Source organism: Peromyscus californicus, unplaced genomic scaffold (genome assembly GCF_007827085.1).
Source record: "Peromyscus californicus insignis strain IS unplaced genomic scaffold, ASM782708v3 Scaffold_17__1_contigs__length_78620276, whole genome shotgun sequence".
Classification (NCBI taxonomy): Eukaryota; Metazoa; Chordata; class Mammalia; order Rodentia; family Cricetidae; genus Peromyscus; species Peromyscus californicus.
In genome coordinates this window covers 27304706-27326401 of record NW_026294469.1, presented here as the reverse complement: position 1 = coordinate 27326401, position 21696 = coordinate 27304706, and the positions used below count along the sequence as shown (strand labels likewise).

The window sequence follows — 21696 nt, the reverse complement described above, 5'->3', positions numbered from 1 at the left end:
TATTCATTCACATGAAGACAATTATACTCCTTTTGATAAAATTCACTTTGAAAGATTTTTATTTTCTTTAATTTGATTATGTTGTTTAGTTTATAACCCTGTAAGAGGCTGACAAGATAGTCTATTATTAATGATTTTTAAAAATGTACTTTTTCTTACATAGGATTGTTATTGAAAATTTAATTAGGCTATTTAGAAATGAACTCATCAAATAATTAGAAAGTAAAAGGAGCAAATTGTATGGTTGCCTACCAAAGTGTGCTGTAATGGGAAGACAAAGATGTTACAAGCATTTCAGGCCCCAGAAACAAAACCAAAGATACAGTGATGTGATTTTTTTCCAGTGTAGAGAATCAAAGGATGTGAGGCAAATACTCTACACTTGAGGTAAACGCCTAACCCTGAGGTAGAGTTGTGAATAAGTTTTTATGCCAAGTATCTTTTTTTTCAAAAGATTTATTTATTTTGTCTATCAGTTCTCTATCTGCATGTACACCTTTATGTCAGAAGAGGGCACCAGATCTCATTACAGATGGTTGTGAGCCACCATGTGGTTGCTGGGAATTGAACTCAGGAGCTCCTGGGGGAGCGGCCAGTGCTCTTAACCACTGAGCCATCTCTCCAGCCCTATACCAAGTATCTTATTGTATCAGAGCATTAATACCAATATTAACAATGTCTTCTCATAGGCAGCTTATCTGGTAGTGTGAAGAAGGTGGACTACGAATTTGGAGTTTTGCCTGCCACCCACACCCAGAAGGAGTCACAGGTTTACTTCTTTTACAGAGGAAACAGGGTGTTTAAAAGTGTTTCAGTCAGTGTGGCATTCTTCAAATATTTTGTTATAGTTCTGAGAGGCAGGTCTTATCCCCTGACCATTGGAATTCTAGGTAGGTAATGGCCAGACCCAACTGTAAATTTTGTCTTTTTTTTTTCAAAGATCTTAAATCACAAACAGATTGAAAGCAAAAAGACAAAAGCATCTCACAGTGTTCTTGGAAATCATTCCTTTCGATGTAGAGGAAGAGATTGAGAAAATGTGCAAAAGCAGTTCTAAGAAAAGGGAGGAGAATAATAAAGCTGGAAGAACTGATGTAGAGGAGAAAATCCCTCTCGGGCAGTTACACTAACTTTTGGGGACCACAAAACCTTGAGAATGTGAACAAAACTTCAAGTCTCCTCCCAAGAGAAGCATCTGCCACTGAACAGAAGTTGGAAGATCTGTTAGCCGATGTCCCAATCACCTCTCAAGGGTAGAGAAAAAAAAGTGAAAAATAAATGGAGACACCCAAATGCAGCAGAAATGATTTACAATGAATATTTTCCTGGAAAGGAGCACCGTTCTGACAGTTCAGCACGCTTTAAACATTTTAGACACTAAAACATATAAATTAGATGCATAAATTCATGTAAGTAGCAAGTTTGGGTAGGCTACTCATTTATTTGGTTAGACGTCAAGACTATTATATTTATTATATGTATGAGTGTTTGGCCCTCGTATATGAACGCGTACCATGTGCATGCCTGGAGCACAAGGAAGTCAGAAGACGGTGTCAGATTCTCTCGTGCCCTGGAACTACAGTGGCGGATGGTTGTGAGCCACTGGGGGTGCTGGAAACCGAATGCCTGTCCCCTGCAGGAACAACAGTGCTCTTCACCCTTGAACCATCTCTCCAGCCCCAAGACGTTTACTGCTTTTGTTTGCCAACCGGAGCCTTACAAGATAGCTCCAATTTGTTAACTTTTTTTTTCACTGAAGGATAGATTAACTTATGAACAAAAGGTCGTTATTTCACCATTGAGAAGACGCGGTGGCAGTTAGCTACCAATTTTTCAAATATGAACCTGGATACGAAAACGAAGTTACTGTGGCTGAAATAAGAGAAACTAGGATTATTAAAGAATAAAACGAAACTTACCGGTGTTAGAGTCTCGGGATGTGTAGTCAAATCATCCCCAACGTGAAGAGGAATTAAAGCCCCAGGAGAACTACCGCAAACTACTTCTTCAGCAGAAGGCAAAGGTGCGCTGCATTTCAGGAAATTTAACTCCGCCTTTCCCGTATGCCCAACGCACAGATTGTAGGAATAAGGCAGAGTCCCCTCGCTGTAATTGAGAGGAACCCCTGGCCTAGTCTTAGAGCAAAGACCAGATTGAAAGCAGCCCCAGACAGAGGGGCTGGAGGAGTGTCGCAGTCGAAGCGCGATGGCTAGAATCACAGCCAGGAGGAAAAGCACAGAAATCAAGGCCAAGGCCACCACCAAGTAGAACTGCAGCTCCGCTTGAGGGTCAGGGGGTAGTGGGTGGTCACTGAGGTCTGGCAGGGCCTCCTGCAGGCTGTCAGCGAACACTAGCAGCAGCGTGGCTGTAGCCGAGAGCGGCGGCTGTCCACCATCGCGAACACCAACCAACAGGCGCTGCCGCGCGGCGTCCTTGTCGCCCAAGGCACGCGCTGTGCGCACCTCGCCAGTGCGCAGGCCCAGGCTGAAGAGCCCGGGATCGCTGGCCTGCAGCACGTGGTACGACAGCCAGGCGTTGTGTCCGGAGTCCGCGTCCACCGCCACCACCTTAGTGACCAGGTATCCGGGTTCGGCGGCGCGCGGTACCATGTCGAAGAGCGCGGAACCGTCGGGCTCGAGCGCGGGGTACAGCACGCGCGGCGCGTTGTCGTTGCGGTCGCCCACCAGCACGCGCATGCTCACGTTGGCGCTGAGCGCGGGCGAGCCCTGGTCTCGCGCCTGCAGAGTCAGCTGGAAGGAGCGCAGCTGCTCGTGGTCGAAGGCGCGCTGAGCGAACACCACTCCGCTCTGCGCGTTCACGGTCACGTAGGACCACAGCGATTTAGGTTCCAGGTCGCTGGCTATGATGGAGTAGGAGATGTGACCATTGGACCCCAAATCCGGGTCAGAGGCGCTGACTTGAGCGATGGAGGCGCCAGGTGGGTTGTTCTCCGCCACGTGGACTATGTAAGAAGACTTCTGGAAAGCCGGGGCGTTATCATTGACGTCGGTGATGTGCAGAGTGATGGTTGTACTGGAAGAAAGGGGTGGCTTGCCCCTGTCCGTGGCAGAGATGGTGACATTGTACTGTGGGTTCTGCTCTCGGTCTATGGCTCCATTTGTTACTAACTTGTAGTAGTTGCTAGAAGCAGCATGGATCTTGAAAGGCAGGTCTTTGCCTATGTCACACGTCACTTCTCCGTTTCCTCCGAAATCCCGATCTCGCGTTTTGAAGAGGGCCACCACCACTCCCGGAGGAGAATTCTCCAAGATACGTTCAGAAAGAGAGGTGATGATTATTTCTGGGCTGTTGTCGTTTTCATCTAGGACTTCTATGATGATTTTACACTGTGTAGAGAGACCACCTCCATCCTTCGCTTCCACTTCCATGGTGTATCTTTCTACATCTTCAAAATCCAATGGCTGGTTGTTCTTAATCACGCCTGTTTTCTCATCTAGAGAGAACACGTGTCTTGTGCTCTGGGCAGTGCTCCGAAAGTGGTAATTTATCTCAGCATTGAGGCCCTCATCCTCATCAGTGGCTGTCACTTGCAATACGGAGGACCCTGGGGGCAGATTTTCACTAACACTGATCCTATATTCTTCTTTGCTGAACACTGGAGGGTTGTCATTGATGTCCTTTACAGATATTTCTATTTGAGTGGTAGCACTGCGAGGCGGGTCCCCTCCATCCAAGGCAGTCAGTATCAAGCGATGAGACCTCTGTTCTTCCCTGTCTAGGAGTTTCTCAAGAGACAGCTCCGGGCTTTTGCCGCCATCAGGATTAACTCTAACCATTAATGAGAAAAAAGGGTTGGAGCTTATCTGGTAATCTTTAATTGAGTTGAAATTTATGTCGGGGTCAGTGGCAGGCTCAAGGGGTATTCGTGTACCAACCGACACAGATTCTAGAATTTCTAAACGCGTCTCTTTCTTCTCGAATTGAGGAGCATGGTCGTTAACATCCTCAATCTCCACAACGACGTGAAAAATATTCAAGGGGTTTTCCAGCACGGCTTCCAACTGCAACTCACACTTTCTTCTCTCTTTGCATATCTGCTCGCGGTCTATGCGGTCCTTCACCAGTAAATCCCCGCTCTCCGCGTCCACACTGAAGTGCAGCTTCTCAGCGCTAACCCGCAGTTTCCTTGCAGATACTTCCAGGACACTGAGCCCCAGATCCTTGGCGAGGTTCCCCACCACAGAGCCGCGGTCCAGCTCCTCGGGGATGGAGTAGCGGACCGACTGGCCCAGCGCGGGACAGAACAAAGGCAGCAGCAGCAGGGTAAACAGTACCTGCGGGCGGCCGGGGCGCTGTCTCTGCGCGCAGCTCCCTCCCATTGCTGACTCGGGTTCTCTCTAGGTCTTCGGATCTTCACAGTATGCTAGAGTGCGGTCTTCCGAGGCGGAGGTGCATCTGTCCCCGTACAGCCGGACCCCAGTTTGGGGCTGGAAATCGGTGTCTTAGTCTCTGTGAGCGAGAGTTCCCTTTGGAGTGTATTCGTTTCTGCGCAGGAAATTCCAGCCTAGAGACTGAGGGATCCCGGGCGTTGGAGCTTGCTCTGCACTGGCCGACAGCGGCGCCCAGAGGCTTCGAGTGGAATTGCAATCTATTTTGTTTAGAAATCCTTTTCCAAAATGTAGATATTGCTCTGAACATGCAGCTATGAAATAGCCGCGAAATTTAATCTTACTACAGGATTACAGTGGATACTTACATGTTTAACCGCTTTAAAGACAATTATATATAATTTGAAACGTATACCACACTACAGAATATTATGTATTATGTTGTGAATCTTCACGTACAGATCAGACTAACCAACTTCAACAGTGATGAACATAAGGCCCATTTTTGTGTAGTGTGTATTGAACTTTCTGGATATTCAGGATAAACTTGGAAGATATGTAGTGTACTTTAACACTTCCTTTTTAAAAGGAGACAAAATTACCAGTTATTTCATTTTCCAGCCTACTTATGTTCTACAACCTGTTATCTACACACATAGTTTAAGAGCATTGGAATTGACCATTTCCCACGGTCTTCTCAGTCAGCAATCCAGTTACCTATGTTGTGGTTTTTTAGCTAAGGGACAGGTGGGTGTGAAATCATGTGTCTCCAACCACAAGGTGAAGAGTTCAAGATTAGCCTGGGAGATATAACGGGACCCTGAATCAAAATGCCAACGAAACCAAACCAAGACAAAACAAAATTATCCTCACCTGTGCTCCTGTAAACCACTCCGATAAAAAACTCATGGAAGGCGTGACCATTGGAGCGGGGCTAGTTGGGAAGAGGAAAGGGAAGAGGAAGTGGGGTGGAGGTAAGGGGTGGCAATGGGAGAGTGAGTGTGATTGAAACACATCACACACATGTATGAAAATGTCGTCATTAATATATGCTAATAAACGTTGAAAAGAGAAGTGAAGTTTTGTGTAGACTGTTATCTACTTACCATGTCATAGATACATGCATCATGAGTATCTATGTTATGTTTTCCCAAAATGAACATGCATTTTATACTCATGGATTTAAATATAAATATGACTCCTCAGAAGAGAAATTTGAAAAATCCCCATACTGCATGAGTAGAAAATAAGATTCTCAAAGAACTCTTACTTCCTTCTATTAGCATACAGAAGAGAGGGGTTTCTTTTATTTTGTTTTTAAGGTGATGCAGATTGAACCCAGAGCTGTGTACAACTCTAGCCCTGAACCACACCTGTAGTATTAAAAAAATGCTTGAAGAAATTAAAATGTCTATATATCATATTAGATATCCATTATACATCATAATACCAATGTCTAGATATATTAAACTCATTATTATATACAAAACCCTCTATGTCCATAGAAACACCAGCAGTCAGCAACCTATCTATGCAACACAAGTTTACAATAGAAAAAGAACTTAGACAGTGTCTCTACGAAGACCTGGCTGTCCTGGAACTCACTCTGTAGACCAGACTGGCCTTAAACACACTGAGATCTGCCTGCCTCTGCCTCCCAAATGCTGGGATTAAAGGCATGCACCAGGCTTAGAATAGACAATTGAAAGTTTTGTTTCTTTCCCTTTCTTTTTGCAGACACAGGTTAAACTGAGTGTCTCACACAGGATAGGCAACTCCTAAACCAATGAGCAATGCTCCAGAGTTACGATCAAGTGTTCTCCTGCATGCCATTTGTTACTTGAACTCTGGCCTTATGTTTAAAAACCAAGTAATACATTATTTTTCCTAATAGCTAAAATCCAGGAAAATCTTTTCAGAATCTACTGCAGCATGTCCTGAGACCAGTTTCTCACTTACATCCTTGCTACTCCCTGAGATTGGAGAATTGAGCCGGAGCCAAAATTTTAATTCCCCGTATTTGACAAAATTTTAATTCCCCATATTAGCAACTTCTCTTAGGCAAGCATACACTTGAAAGAAGAGTGTCAAGCTGTTTTCCATAACTTGATACTATAGCATTAGGAAACCCAAGCCTTTAATGCTATTACCATAAAGAATGCTATAATTTTCATCATTAAAAGAAGAAAAGGCAAAAAGGGCTTTGCTGGGGTTTGGAAATGATAGCTGAAGCTTGACTCACCCTCAAAAAAGATCTTTAAGCACAAATACTTTCTACAAACTTACAGTCTGAAAAACAGTTCATCGAGGTATTTTCCTGTCATAGAAATAGAAATGGGGGGGGGGGCAGAGACTGTGGGTTTTCAGCTGTTTCTCTGAGAAAGGGGCACTTATTAGTTTACCCTTACAAAAGTGTCGCACTAGAAACCGTATTAGGAGCAGGAGCTACAATGAGGGGCATTAGGAATAATGATCAATTAATGTCAGGAAGAGAACTCCAGCTGAAGAGAGAGTAGAGAGCCACTGTGACCAACCAAGGAGCTCTATCCAAACAGCCCCATCCATGCAGGATAATAAGAACTGCCCCCATTGACAAGAGTTTCGTGATAAGAAAGTGAAATCACATCAGCGATGTCTGACCAATAAACTGAAAGCCTAGACTCAGTGAAAACTTGAGTGGTTACAAATACTTAACTATCAACTTATGCAACATGAAAGCAGAGAAGTAATTATCATAAACAATAAAGGGGAAAACCCAAAACTCACAGGAACCAAAGGAGTGTCATCAATAGGAAACTTGGACTCAACTGAACCGCACAAGGCCTCACTTCTCCCACAGCTCTCCTGGCTGATGAGTGTGTCTGCATAGTTGGGCTGCGGGAAGATCAGGTGACTCTTCCCAGAGTCAGGTGTGAGGGAAAACTCTTGAGAATAGGTCTGTAGGAAAGCTTGAACCCCTTGCACACCCACAATATGTGAGGGTGGCACCCCAGTCAATCCACCCGTTGTAGCCTGCAGCAGATGCGAAGCGTGCCAGCGCCTTAGCCTAAGGGCCAGCAGCACAAGCACAAAGACTAGGAAGACACAGGAGACCACAGCAACTGCTACTACCAGGTAGAGCGTGATATCAGAATCAGGGTCCACAGGAGTGTTGATACTGCCCAAGTCAGCCAGGATGTCCGGGATGCTGTCTGCCACAGCCACTGTCAGAGTGATGGTAGCAGAAAGAGGGGGCTGACCATGATCCTGAACAGCTACCACGAGGCTTTGCTTGAGTGCATCTCTGTCTAGCAGGGTCCGAGCTGTGCGTACTTCCCCTGAGCGGAGCCCCACTGTGAAAAGTCCAGGCTCACTAGCCTTGATCAGACGGTAGGACAACCAAGCATTCTGTCCAGAGTCTTTGTCCACTGCCACTACTTTGGTCACTAGATATCCGGCCTCTGCTGAGCGGGGAGCCAGCTCCACCCCGGTGGAGCCATCAGTTGGGAGGGAGGGGTACAGGATCTTGGGAGCATTGTCATTCTGATCCAACAGAAACACAGTCAGGGACACATTGCTGCTGAGTGGTGGATGGCCGCTGTCACTTGCCGTCACCTGCATTTGCAGATTTCGAAACTGCTCATAGTCAAAGGATTGCAGAGCATAGAGCACACCAGTGTCAGAGTTAATGGAGACGTAGGAGGAGAGTGGTGCTCCCTGCATGGTGTTTTCCACCAAAGCGTAAGTAATCTTAGCGTTCTCCTTGTCATCGGGGTCGTGGGCGGTAACTGAGAAGATGGAGGTGCCTCGGGGGTTGTTTTCAGGGAGGTAGACTGAGTAGGAGGTTTGAGAGAAGGCAGGTGGATTGTCATTGATGTCAGCTACATACAGGGTGATGTGAATCTCTGTGGACATGGATGGGGTTCCTCTGTCTGTTGCGGTCACTGTGATGTTGTACTCGGAAGCTTTTTCTCGATCAAGAGTCTGGGCTGTCGACAACCTATAGTAATCATCTACTGAGTTTTCTAACTTAAAAGAGGCGTTCTCCGGGATGGAACAGACAACTTGACCATTCTTCCCTGAGTCTTGGTCATGTGCATTGAAAAGAGCGATTACCGTCCCTGGAGGCGCATCTTCCCTCACCGGGCTAAACAGAGATGTAATGGTCACTTCTGGCCGATTGTCGTTTACATCTTCTACCATAATTACCACTTTGGTCCGCCCTTTCAGCCCCCCACCATCTTCAGCCTGAATTTCCATTTCATACAGTGAACATTCTTCATAGTCCAGAGTTTTCGCTACTGTCATTTCTCCGGTGTTTTCATGAAGATGGAATGACATAATGGACTGCTTGTCATTAATTTTCCGGAATTTATATGTCACTTTCCCATTGGCACCCTCATCCGGGTCGCTAGCTCTCACTGTGAGCAGCAGGGTGCCCGGGGCCACGTTCTCAAGGACTTTCACGCGGTAAACCGGTTGGTCGAAAACAGGGGCATTGTCGTTTGTATCCAACACTGTGACCTGGATGAGCGCTGTGCTGGAGCGGCGCGGGTCGCCGCCATCGGAGGCGGTGAGGACCAGGTGGTGAATGGGCTCTTCCTCTCGGTCCAGGGTGCGCTCCAGCACCAGCTCTGGGTTTATAGTTCCATCATCTCCGGTTTGCAGGTGGAGAGAGAAGTGTTGGTTGGGGCTGAGCTGGTAACTCTGGAGGGAGTTCACGCCCACATCTGGATCAAACGCTTCTGGGAGTGGATACCGTGCTCCAGGGGCAGCGATTTCATTGATTTTTACTACCAAGTTTTCGGCCTCAAATTTCGGCGCATTGTCGTTGATATCAAGCACCTCTACTTCCACCCCATAAAGTTTCACTCTGTCTTCAACCAGGACTTTAAAGTTTAGGAGACAGGGCATGCTCTGGGCGCACAGCTCCTCCCGGTCTATCCTCCCCGCGGTGACCAAGCTGCCGCTTCGCGGGCTCAGAGAGAAAAGCTGGGTCTTACCTTTGGAGATGAGGCGGACTCCGGGCTCCGCGAGCTCACGGGGCTCCAGTCCCAGGTCCTTAGAGATATTTCCCACTACATAGCCCTTTTCTGTCTCTTCCGGCACTGAATAGCGGATCTGCCTGGCGCTGGCCTCCCACAGCATCCCCAGCAGCGCGCACAGGAGGGCGAGTCTTCCGCAGGGCGGGCGTCTGGCCCCGGCAGCCATTGCTGCTTTTGCTACGGAATTTTCTCAGAATTCCCTTTGTGCCCACTTACTCCCTAGGCTCTTCTTTTCTTCCTACAGCTGTCCGATGATACTCATTCCTCAGGAGAAAGTCAGAGCGCCCCAAGTTAAAAGGTTGATTGTTGCTATAGTCCGGGAGCCAGTTTGTAGGATACGCAGGGCTTTGTGTAGTTGCTGACGTGAAAATCCGGATGGAGCGCGGAGTTTTTCTTTCAGTTGGTGAACAGCGGCGCTCAGAGTCCTAAATCGTTACTACACCATCCCAAACATTACATCCCTTCCTTCCCTCTGTTCCTTTCTCAACCCCTCTTCCTCCCCACTCCCTTCCCCCTTCCCCATCTTTCTTTCTTCGTTTTTCTTCTTTCTTTGTTTCTTTCTTCCTCCACCCCTTCTTTCCTCCTTCCCTCCTTTTGTTCTTTCGAGAAAGTGTCTTACAGAAATGGAGTCGCTTAGGCTGATCTTGATCAAGCAATCCTCCTGCCTCAGCCTCCGGAGTACTTGGTTCTACTCGTGTGCCCCCATGAAATATTTGATTATTGATGATTGATAAAGAAAATAGTACTCGCTTCTTATTGTGATTTAAGATTTTCTAGCATTTATACTTCAAAAGCAATGACCATTGTGGATGTCTGAGTTGTAAATGAAGTGGGATGATATTTTTGCATTAATTCCCCAAACATTTCGGCTTAACATTAACCTAATTCATTTAAAATTTTGGTTTGTATACACTCTAAGTTGTTATACTTTTATTTTTATGGTGTTTTGTTTTGCATATGTCTTTACAAGTTTTAGAGGTAATTTTGATATGAAAGTTATACAACATTCATATTCCCTTTACACATGTATGATACACATGTTCATTTCATAATTATATGGGTTCCGTTTTTTTCTGGCAGGACCTCATTATGTAGCCCTGGCTGTCCTGGATCCACTATATAAACTAGATTGGCCTCAAATTCAGAGATCCTCCTGTTTCTGCCTCCAGTGTGCTGGCATTGAAGGCATGTGCCACCAAGCATGGCTCATAATTACACTGAATGAGTATACAGATGGATTATCCATTTTGAAAACATAATATTTATTCATTTCAATGATAAAATTAGTAGTTAAAAAGCTTTTGTGTTATATAAATAATTTTACTTGGACAATATTTATACATTTTTCTTACCTTACCTATTAATGTTAAAATCTTAACAAGACAAAGGTGTGTGTGTGTGTGTGTGTGTGTGTGTGTGTGCACACGCGCGAGTGCGTGCGCGCGCACGCTTTTAAACACTAGGTCTCACTGTGTAGCCCTTGGCTGTTCTGGAACTCACTCTGTAGTCCAGGCTGGCCTCAAACTCACAGAGATCTGCCTGCCTCTGCCTCCCAAGTGTTGGGACAAAAGATGTGCTGTCACTAGGGCCAGACAGGATTGAGGTTTTAAATTTCACATTCATGTAACTATTTAAATTTTTCCACTAGTTCACAAAGGATTTAGCTTTTGATGTGAATACATGATGCATGTACAGGTATTGGGAAAGTAAAAATTAACATTTGGAAAAAAAACAAGTTTCAATTTCAATCCTTCATCAAGTGTGTGTGTGTGTGTGTGTGTGTGTGTGTGTGTGTGTGTGTGTTGCTGGGGATGGAACCTTGAACCTCAGCATGCTAGGTGAGTGTTCTACCATTGAGCTGAGCTGTATCCCCAACCCTCATACAGTTTCAAGGGCTGAGAAGTGGCCCAGTAGAAAAGAACTTGCCTAGATTATTCAATTTTAAAGTGGTCATACATTTCTTATTCTAAAGGCCATTTAAATTTAAGTAATAATTTAGGAAAAGAACACAAAATACAGAATGAATATTTACTACTAAGAAGTAAATGGTAAGTGGTGTTATGTGAAGAAGAAATATGTTTTTAAGGATGTCATTTATGAAATTATGACTGCCAGAGGAAACCAAGCAAAGACATAGTAAGTATGAAATGGCAGTTTTGTATTCATACCTAAAAGTAGCTTTTGCCTGTAAGAAGCAAAAACTCAGAACTCACTACAAGGATGGTGGGAAAACCTTTGTGGCTTCAAATTATAAGATGAATCCAGTGTTTTCCCCTCGCCCTTCCCTTCTCAAAGATTATATGTCAAGAATCAGAGGAAGGCAGCCAGGTGGTGGTGGTGCACACCTTTAATCCCAGCACTCAGGGGGCAGAGGCCAGCCGGGTCTACAGAATGAGTTCCAGAACAGCCAAGACTACACAGAGAAACCTTGTTTCAGAAAACAAAAACCCAAAACCAAACTAAAACAAGACAAAAAAGAATCAGAGGAAGGGACTAAAGAGATGGCTCAGCAGTTAGGAGCACTGGCTGCTCTCCCAGAGGACCCAGGTTCAATTCCCAGCACCCACATGGTAGCTCACATCAGTCTATAACTCCAGTTTCAGGGATCCATTACTTTCCATTTTCTGGCCTCTAAGGGTACCAGCCATACAAGTGATGTCCAGATGTACATGTAGATAAAACACTCAAGCACATAAAATAAAAATAGAATAATATACATAAAAGAGAGAACCAAAACAAAAGAAATGGGAGTGTTAGCGTCTTCAATTCCTTTCTTTCTGTCATCTTCCCCTTCTATTGTGGGCATCAAACTGAGGGCCTAGAGCATCCCATAAGTAGTGCTACACCACTGCATCCCAGCCCCAACCTTTCCTTTTCTGCAGGATGTCACAGTTCCCCCAAACTCATAGAACTCAGTGAGATGAGTCTGAAGAATTCAGCAACTCCCCTTCATTCCACAAACACACACAGTAGTTTTTGTGTACTTTTAGGGGAGTCAGAAAGCCATGACTGTTAGGTGCGTCTAGGAAGCTAACCACAGGAATAAATGCAAAGAAAGCGAACCATTAGTGAAATCAGTGAAGGGAGATACCAATGTGTAGCTTCATACTTAAAGGATGAAGTATTTTTTTGTTGTTTGTTTTGTTTTTTGAGACAGAGTTTGTGTAACAGAGCTCTGGCTGTCCAGGACTCCCTCTGTAGACCAGGCTGGCCTAGAACAGATCCACCTGCCTCTGCCTCCCTGAATACAGGCATTAAAGGCATGTGCCGCCATCACCTGGCAAATTATTATGTAGTCTAAATTTAATGCTTGTCTATGTATAATAAAATTAGAAAGAATGGTGGCTCAGACTTGTAATCCAGCCTCCAGGAGACTGAGGCAGGAGAATCTCCGGTTCTAGGCTGGCCTCTGCCACACAGTATAGTAACTTCCAGGCCAGCCTGGAAGTTATGTGAGTCATGAATCAGGGCCATTCTCTAAGTTACCTAGCAAGACTCGGTCTCAAAAAAGTGAAAATCAACAGGTAAATTTCAACCACTTAGAAAACATTGTCCACTTATTTTGCTGTGAAGCCAACAGGACACCCTCTTGGTACTATGTGGATATTTCACTACACTGTAAACCTGTAACGTTTTGAATTTCTTTCTGGAACTTATTTTATAGCATAATTCACCTCACTTCACTGATGAAAGAAAATAGAACTTTCTGAACCATTTTAATTTTTTTGAAGAGGATTCACAAGACCAGAAAACGTGCTGTATTGCTATGTAAATTAGATAGTTGTGTAGTTCAAGAAGAGACAAGCAAGGGTTGGAATGGAACTCACCGGTGTTAGAGGTTCCGGGTGGGAAGTCGGCTCACCGGAATCACAAAGTGGAAACAAGGCCCCAGATGACTCCGGGCAAAGAAGGCCTTGTCCTGAACTCAGTGGCTCACTACATTTTAGGAAATTATACTCTGTCTTTCCGCCGTGTGCACCGTACAGATTATAGGAATACGGCAAAGTACCGTCGCTGTAGTTGGGGGGAACCACAGGTCTAGACTCAGAACAAAGCCCAGGCTGAAAGCAGCCCCAGGCAGAGGGGCTGGAGGAGTGTCGCAGTCGAAGCACGATGGCTAGAATCACAGCCAGGAGGAAAAGCACAGAAATCAAGGCCAAGGCCACCACCAAGTAGAACTGCAGCTCCGCTTGAGGGTCAGGGGGTAGTGGGTGGTCACTGAGGTCTGGCAGGACCTCCTGCAGGCTGTCAGCAAAGATCAGGTGCAGCGTGGCTGTAGCCGAGAGCGGCGGCTGTCCACCATCGCGCACACCAACCAACAGGCGCTGCCGCGCGGCGTCCCTGTCGCCCAAGGCACGCGCTGTGCGCACCTCGCCAGTGCGCAGCCCCAGGCTGAAGAGCCCGGGGTCGCTGGCCTGCAGCACGTGGTATGACAGCCAGGCGTTGTGTCCGGAGTCTGCGTCCACCGCCACCACCTTAGTGACCAGGTATCCGGGTTCGGCGGCGCGCGGTACCATGTCGAAAAGCGCGGAACCGTCGGGCTCGAGCGCGGGGTACAGCACGCGCGGTGCGTTGTCGTTGCGGTCGCCCACCAGCACGCGCATGCTCACGTTGGCGCTGAGCGCGGGCGAGCCCTGGTCTCGCGCCTGCAGAGTCAGCTGGAAGGAGCGCAGCTGCTCGTGGTCGAAGGCGCGCTGAGCGAACACCACTCCGCTCTGCGCGTTCACGGTCACGTAGGACCACAGCGATTTAGGTTCCAGGTCGCTGGCTATGATGGAGTAGGAGATGTGACCATTGGACCCCAAATCCGGGTCAGAGGCGCTGACTTGAGCGATGGAGGCTCCAGGTCGGTTGTTCTCGGCTACAAACACCAGGTAGGAGGCCTGGTGGAAAAGCGGAGTGTTGTCATTGACATCACCAATGTGTAAGGTGACTTTTATGCTGGAGGAGAGGGGTGGCTTGCCTCTGTCAGTGGCGGTGATGGTGACATTGTATTCTGGGGTCAGTTCTCGGTCTAAGGGTCTATCTGTTACTAGTTTATATGAGTTTTTGGAAGAAGGGATTATTTTAAAAGGTACTTCATCGTCTAGTCGACAATTAACCTCTCCGTTTTCCCCAGAATCTCCGTCGTGTATTTTGATCAAAGCAATTAGTGTTCCTGGCGCTGCGTTTTCTAGAATCGTTTCTAGTAGAGAATCAACTGTAACTTCTGGGCTGTTGTCATTTTCATCTTGTATGTTAATTTCAACTGTACATTGTGCAACCAGGCCTCCACCATCCCGCGCTTCCACTATTATAGAATATTCTCTGATTTCTTCAAAATCCAGTGTCCTCTGTGTTGTAATTTCTCCACTCTTTGAATTGAGACTAAACACTTGCCCATCTCTGTAGAAGGAATAAGAAATCTCCGAATTCACGCCCTCATCCTTGTCGGTAGCTGTCACCTGAAGCACAGTTGTGCCTGGTGGCACGTTTTCCGGAAGGCGGACTCTGTACACTTCCTGGTTGAACACCGGAGGATTGTCGTTCGCATCAGTCACTTGAATCCGAAGCTCAGTGGTGCCACTTAGGGGAGGATTCCCGCCGTCTAAGGCAGTCAGGACTAATCGGTAGTAATTCTGTTGCTCTCGGTCTAAAGTTTTCTCCAACACCAATTCCGGGTATTTACGACCATCTTGTTTTTCTTTGTTCACTAGTGAGAAACTAGGGCTAAGAGAGAGTTTATAATTCTGTAGCGAGTTTAAGGCAATATCTGCATCTTCTGCTACCTCTAATATAAATCGGGTGCCTGGTTGTGCAGACTCACTTATTTGCAATTCTGAGGAAGTGTGCGTGAATTTTGGTATGTGGTCATTAATGTCCTCAAGCTCCACGCTCACGTGATAAAAGTTCAACGGACTTTCAGCAACAGCCTCAAATTCCAGAACGCACACCGGCTTCTTTCCGCAAATCTGCTCCCTGTCCAGCCTGCTGCTCACTAGCAACTCCCCGCTGGTTGCGCTCACACTAAAGTAAGGCTTCTTGGAACTGACACGCAGCTTTCGCGTCGGTAGCTCCTGCACACTGAAGCCCAGGTCCTTGGCGAGGTTCCCCACTACTGAGCCGGTGGGCATTTCCTCGGGGATCTTGTAGCGGATCTGCTCAGAGAGCGCGGGGCAGAACAAAGACAGCAGGAAGGGAAGGAGCATTGGCCGCCTCTGCACCCCGCGCCTCTCGGCAGCGCCCTCCCGCATCCTTCTGGTTTCCCTTTGCTTGCTCACCAGCCTGGAGACGCCGGGTTACGAAGAAGCTCCGTGCTGCGGATATTCCGGGCTCCAAATGGACTTTGATGTCAGTTCTGGTCCACGAAACGATTCTTTTGCTTGGAAGAAGCGGTGTAAAGGATAAGGCGGAGAAAGGGCGACAGGAAAGCGCTCTGCGGCTGCGCAGGTCGTGGAGCTCCAAGCTCTCCAATCTGGCCAACAGCGGCGCCCAGAGTCCACAGTAGGAAACTGCAGCCTCTGCTATTTGGAGTCCCCCCCCCAACTAATAATAGAACGATTGTGTCTAACTAAATAAGTCATATTTTAATACTCACATATTGAACAACCGATTTTAAACCTCTTTCATATATCTTTTTATTCTTTCAAGATTGTTGGAAATGCCACATTGTTTTTATGCAAACCTATATATATTGGTCCATTCTTTGTGCATTCACTGTGCTTTTACCTAAAGCAAAGTGTTACCCTTTTGAGTGAGAATTTAATAACTAATAAGGCATTAGTCTTACCATCGGAGCCTATTGACTATTTTCACAAATTTGTTTCTTTGTTGGCTATGTTATATTGAAACTACTTTTACTCCTCTTTTATTTATTTACATAATTCTTCCATATTTCTAAGTAATCAATGCTGTTTCATAATGTTTGGAAACATCAGTATTGTTGTAAATTATTTTTTGTGGTTGGGCAGATCTGTCCCGTTCCTCAGATGTCCTTTCTTCCTGGTAATGCCAAGATTCTCTTTATTCATTCTTTAGGAGATACTCATTTGAGAAGACTGTCTCAGTTATGTAGCCCAAATATAGTACAGCCTGCTAGTCCCTCCTTTTCTTATTTCCAAATTATGTAGTTTCTGTCCTACTCTTTATATTACATTAATTCATTCTAAAAAAATTACTGGGGAAATGCTTAGCTATTTGCAATACAAACAGACATTATTTCTTTACCCATGCACTACACTATTACAATGTAGTGAGTTTGGAAACTGGAGAAATCGAGCTCATAGTGAGCCCATTACATAAAGTTACTGAATATAATGACATTTGATTGAACTTTATACTCAATTAATTAGTTTAGTTTTAGAAGTGATGGAAATCAAACGAGTGCCCCACACATACTAGGCAAGAGACAAACAAACCCCTAACAAAATGACAAAGTGCCAATGACTTAGTTGTCTTCTCAAATGATTGTGCACCCAGATGTTACAGAAAGTAGGACATTAATTTCTACTCCAGTGTATATGCAACATGGGGTGGAACACTGCCCAGACCATGGGAAATATCCTTCTCCACAATCACAAAAGTCTTACCTTGTCTTCCACTTTTGACTGGTGATAAACTAGGAGTTAGCTTTATTCAAATGCTACAAGAAGGAATACAGACAATGTGTATAATTCCGTCAATTTTTTTTCTGGAATTGGTTAACTTATTTGGAATTCGTTTGTCATTCTTGAGCTCTCACCATTTCAGATGGATGTTCTGTCTAAAATGCTCACGTAAGTCTACTGAAATGGATTCCTCAGTATTTTACGAAAGCTTCATTCTCCCTTCCTTCCTTTCTTATTTGTTCTTTTTGTTTTTTTGAGACAAGGTTTCTCTGTGTAACAATCCTGGCTGTCCTGGAACTCGCTTTGTAGATCAGCCTGGATTCCAACTCATTGAGATCCACCTGCCTCTGCCTCCTGAGTGCTGGGATAAAAGACATGTGCCGCTGCCGCTGCCGCCGCCACCGACTCCGCCACCACCACCACCACCACCACCCAGCCCAAGGTTTAGGTTTAGATTTTGTTGCTTTTCTTTTGGAGGGAAGACTAATTACTGAAGATTTAGATTCCATATTTCCATTGGTATAGACCTGGAGAAGGTCTATATACACACACTCAACATTCATGCACTGGTTTCACTTCCTACCAAGTTCCATATTTTAAAATGTGCTTGTGGTTTGAGGTATAGTAAGCAGTAGTGAAGTCTGGTGAATGCTGATTAGAGAAGCTGGCCTCAAAAGATGTTTAAAGCCGAGAAACCTTGCAGTGCCTACTTGTAGACTAATATTGTGACATATTTGATGATTACTAAGGTAATTACTGAGGATTTGGAAATTTCAATTACTTTTCTGTAGTGCTAACAGAATATACATGTGTACAAGTAGAAAACGCATTGTGTGTGTGTGGTAGATAATTAGTTCTTAACCGAATGAGTAATGAAAATAATGGGATGTTTTAAAGGTTGAAAAATGTCTTGTCTAAGTTTTTGTTGTTTTGTTTTGTTTTGTTTTATTTTTCGAGACAGGGTTTCTCTGTGTAGCTTTAGTGCCTGTCCCGGAACTCACTTTGTAGACCAGACTGGCCTCAAACTCACAGAGATCTGCCTGCCTCTGTCTCCTGAGTGATGGGATTAAAGGCATGCACCACTGGCCTTGTCTAAGCTTTTTGCACGGGCCTTTTGTGGTGTGTTTTGAGACAGAGTGTCACATAGCATAAGCTAGCCTTGAACTTAATAAAGCACCAGAGGATGACCTTGAACTTGTGATCCTCCTGCTGTCACCCCACCCCCACGTGCTAGGATTACAAGCATGTGCTACCCTGCTCAGTTTATGTGGTGGTGGGGATCAAACTCAGGATTTGTGCGAGCTAGAAAAGCACTCTGACAACTAACTTACATCCCCAGGCCTTGTCCAACCCCCTTGAAAACAAGCTTTTGACCTATGACTTTTAAGTGTTTGGTTTTACATTACCATCATTTAAATGCACACAAAACTTTTGGCATATCTCAAAATTTCCCTGAGAATCAGAGAACCGAACTTACCAGAGCACAAGCATCTTCATCCTTACTCTCATGAAAATCTATGGATGTTAATAAAGAATCATTTTTCTCACTGCTTTCTTGGTTAATGAGCATGTCTGCGTAGTTGGGCTGAGGAAAGATAATGTGGCTTGTCCGGGAGCCTGAAGTGAGGGAGACTTCATGAGAATAGGTTTGCAGAAAAGCTTGTACCCCGTCAATGCCCACAAAATGTGAGGGAGGTGCAGGCGCCAATCCACCTCTGGAGCCCTGGAACTGGCGAGACTTCTGCCAGCGCTGAAGTCTGAGCGCCAGGAGGACAATGACAAAGACAAGGAAGACACAGGAGACCACAGCCACTGCCACCACCAGGTGGAGCGTGAGATCAGAATCCTCTGGGGCCCCAGGGGTCCTAATGCTGCTCAAGTCAGCCAACACTTCAGGGATGCTGTTAGCCACCGCCACAGTGAGAGTCACAGTGGCAGAGAGAGGGGGCTGGCCGTGGTCCTGCACTGCCATCACCAGGTTCTGTTTGAGAGCATCTCTGTCCAGCAGGACCCGCGCGGTGCGCACCTCACCCGTGTGCAGCCCTATGGAGAAGAGCCCAGGTTCGCTGGCCTTGAGCAGGCGATAGGACAGCCAGGCGTTCTGTCCCGAGTCTCTGTCCACCGCCACCACCTTGGTCACCAGGTATCCAGGCTCTGCAGAGCGGGGAGCCAGTTCCACACCAGTGGAGCCATCTGTGGGGAGGCCAGGGTATAGAATCTCAGGTGCATTGTCATTCTGGTCCAACACAAACAGGCTTAGCGACACATTGCTGCTGAGTGGAGGGTGCCCACTGTCACTGGCAATAACCAATAACTGCAAGTCTTGGATCTTCTCAAAGTCAAAAGACTGTAGTGCGTACAGGACGCCAGTGTCTGAGTTGATGGAGATGTAGGAGGACAAAGGCACTCCCTGTACGGTGTCCTCAGACACAGAGTAAGTGACCTGGGCATTTTCCTGGCTGTCGGGGTCATGTGCGGTCAACGAGAAGATGGAAGCCCCTCTCAGGTTGTTCTCTGGGATGTAGGCTGTGTAGGAGGTGTGAGGAAAGCGAGGAGGGTTGTCATTGGTGTCCGCCACAATCAGGGCAATGTACGTTTCAGTAGACAGAGGTGGAGTTCCTAGATCTGAAGCTATCACTGTAATATTGTAGGTCGAGACTTTTTCTCGGTCCAAATATTTCCATGTCACCAATCTGTAATAGTTGTCTATTGACTTTTCTAACTTAAAAGGTAAGTTCTCATGTGTGGAACAGACAACTTGGCCATTCTTCCCAGAGTCTCGGTCATGCACGTTCAGGAAGGCAATCACTGTACCAGGAAGAGAATTTTCCAACACTGGGTTAAACAAGGATGTAATGGTCACTTCCGGCCGATTGTCGTTTACATCTTCTACCATAATTATCACTTTGCTCCTCCCCAGAAGCGCCCCCACATCTTCAGCCTGAATCTCCATTTCATATAATGAACATTCTTCATAGTCCAGAGTTTTCGCTACTGTCAATTCTCCGTTGTTTTCATGAAGATGAAATAACAAGGACTGTTTGTCATTAATTTTCTGGAATTTATATGTCACCTTTCCGTTGGCACCCTCATCCGGGTCGCTAGCTCTTACTGTGAGCAGCAGGGTGCCCGGGGCCACGTTCTCAAGGACTTTCACGCGGTAAACCGGTTGGTCGAAAACAGGGGCATTGTCGTTTGTATCCAACACTGTGACCTGGATGAGCGCTGTGCTGGAGCGGCGCGGGTCGCCGCCATCGGAGGCGGTGAGGACCAGGTGGTGAATGGGCTCTTCCTCTCGGTCCAGGGTGCGCTCCAGCACCAGCTCTGGGTTTATAGCCCCGTGGTCTCCCCTTTGCATGTCCAGAGAGAAGTGTTGGTTGGGGCTGAGCTGGTAACTCTGGAGGGAGTTCATGCCCACATCTGGATCAACAGCCTTTGGGAGTGGATACCGTGCTCCAGGGGCAGCGATTTCATTAATTTTCACTTCCACATCTTCAACATGGAACTTCGGATTATTATCGTTAATATCAACTATTTCGATTTCTACCCCAAAGAGTTTTCCTTTGTCCTCAACTAGAATGTTAATATTTACAAGACAGGGCATGCTCTGAGCGCACAGCTCCTCCCGGTCTATCCTCCCCGCGGTGACCAAGCTACCGCTCCGCGGGTTCAGGGAGAAAAGCTGCGACCTACCTCTGGAGACGATGCGGACCCCGCCCTCCGCCAGCTCGCGGGGCTCCAATCCTAGGTCCTTGGAGATGTTACCCACGACCGTGCCTTTGTCTGTCTCTTCTGGCACCGAGTAGCGAATCTGTCCTAGCCCGATCTGGCACAGCGTCCCCATCAGCGTACACAACAGGACCAGCCCGCCGCGCCGGTGTTGATTCTTGGAAGCGGCCATTGTTCATTCGCGAAAGAACCCCTGCAGTCTTCACAGGGCATAGGCGGCTGGTTTACCTTTCTTTGGTTGTGGTGATGGAAACAGTAATCTTACGGAAAGCTGGAGAGCCACAGATCTAGGGACGGAATTTCACCGCAGTCCCGCAGTTGGACTCTGGAATCTGCCAGTCTGATTTTGTCAGCGCTGAGAATTCGATGGCTTTTTGGGTGCATTGCTCTCCCAGCAGGTGAACAGCGGCGCTTAGAGTCCTAAATTGTTACTGCACTTAAATGCAGATATTTAAGCCTTACAAGTTAGGCGCTTTTCATTACTTTAAGTTTAAATTTGTTCCTAAATACATATTTTAGAAGAAGGTGCAAGTGTGTGTGCGATAAAGTGTGGTTATATTAGTTATTAGATCTGTGGGTTAGCATTACATCAAATGACTGATTATATTACGTCAAAAGAACCTTCACTTCTAAAAGCAAATGGGGCAGTTTTAATTCCCATTGTTTTCTAGCTTTGTGCGAATGTTTTCAATGTATATGACTTAACTAAGAACTCTGTTTTTAGACTAAAATAGACCCATTAGAGATGATTATTTGGAGATTGTTTTAATCTGGTTTAAACTAACCATCGTAGTAGATTTCCACGGAGTTGGTGCTTTTACCATTCCTTTCTAAATGCTATTTTAATTACACACTGATAAATTTTCAGATGAATGTTGTGAAATTTTAACAGGACAAACACTTTTACAATTTAAAAATTTTAAAACAGAGATTACAATGACTTATTTTATTTAAATCACTGATTTCTTCCTAGTTGAAAGATAACAGTTGAAAGGAACAGATAAAGAC

General features: G+C 45.9%; 1 protein-coding gene across 13 annotated transcripts in view; it reads right to left on the bottom strand.

The window, feature by feature from the left end:
• Window positions 1-21696, bottom strand: part of LOC128112735 (protocadherin gamma-C4) — a 196304-nt gene that overhangs the window by 102567 nt on the left and 72041 nt on the right. Inside the window, exon 1 of one of the 13 annotated variants that reach the window (XM_052742013.1) lies at window positions 13201-15784. The exons of 10 other annotated variants lie outside the window; for them this stretch is intronic. In XM_052742013.1, coding sequence (XP_052597973.1) covers window positions 13201-15606 — 2406 coding nt within the window. In that variant the 5' untranslated portion in view covers window positions 15607-15784. Of the gene's footprint in view, window positions 1-1919; window positions 5352-7115; window positions 9735-13200; window positions 15785-21696 lie in introns of those variants that run through there. 2 more of the 13 variants (XM_052741998.1, XM_052742005.1) reach the window with 2 other exon arrangements.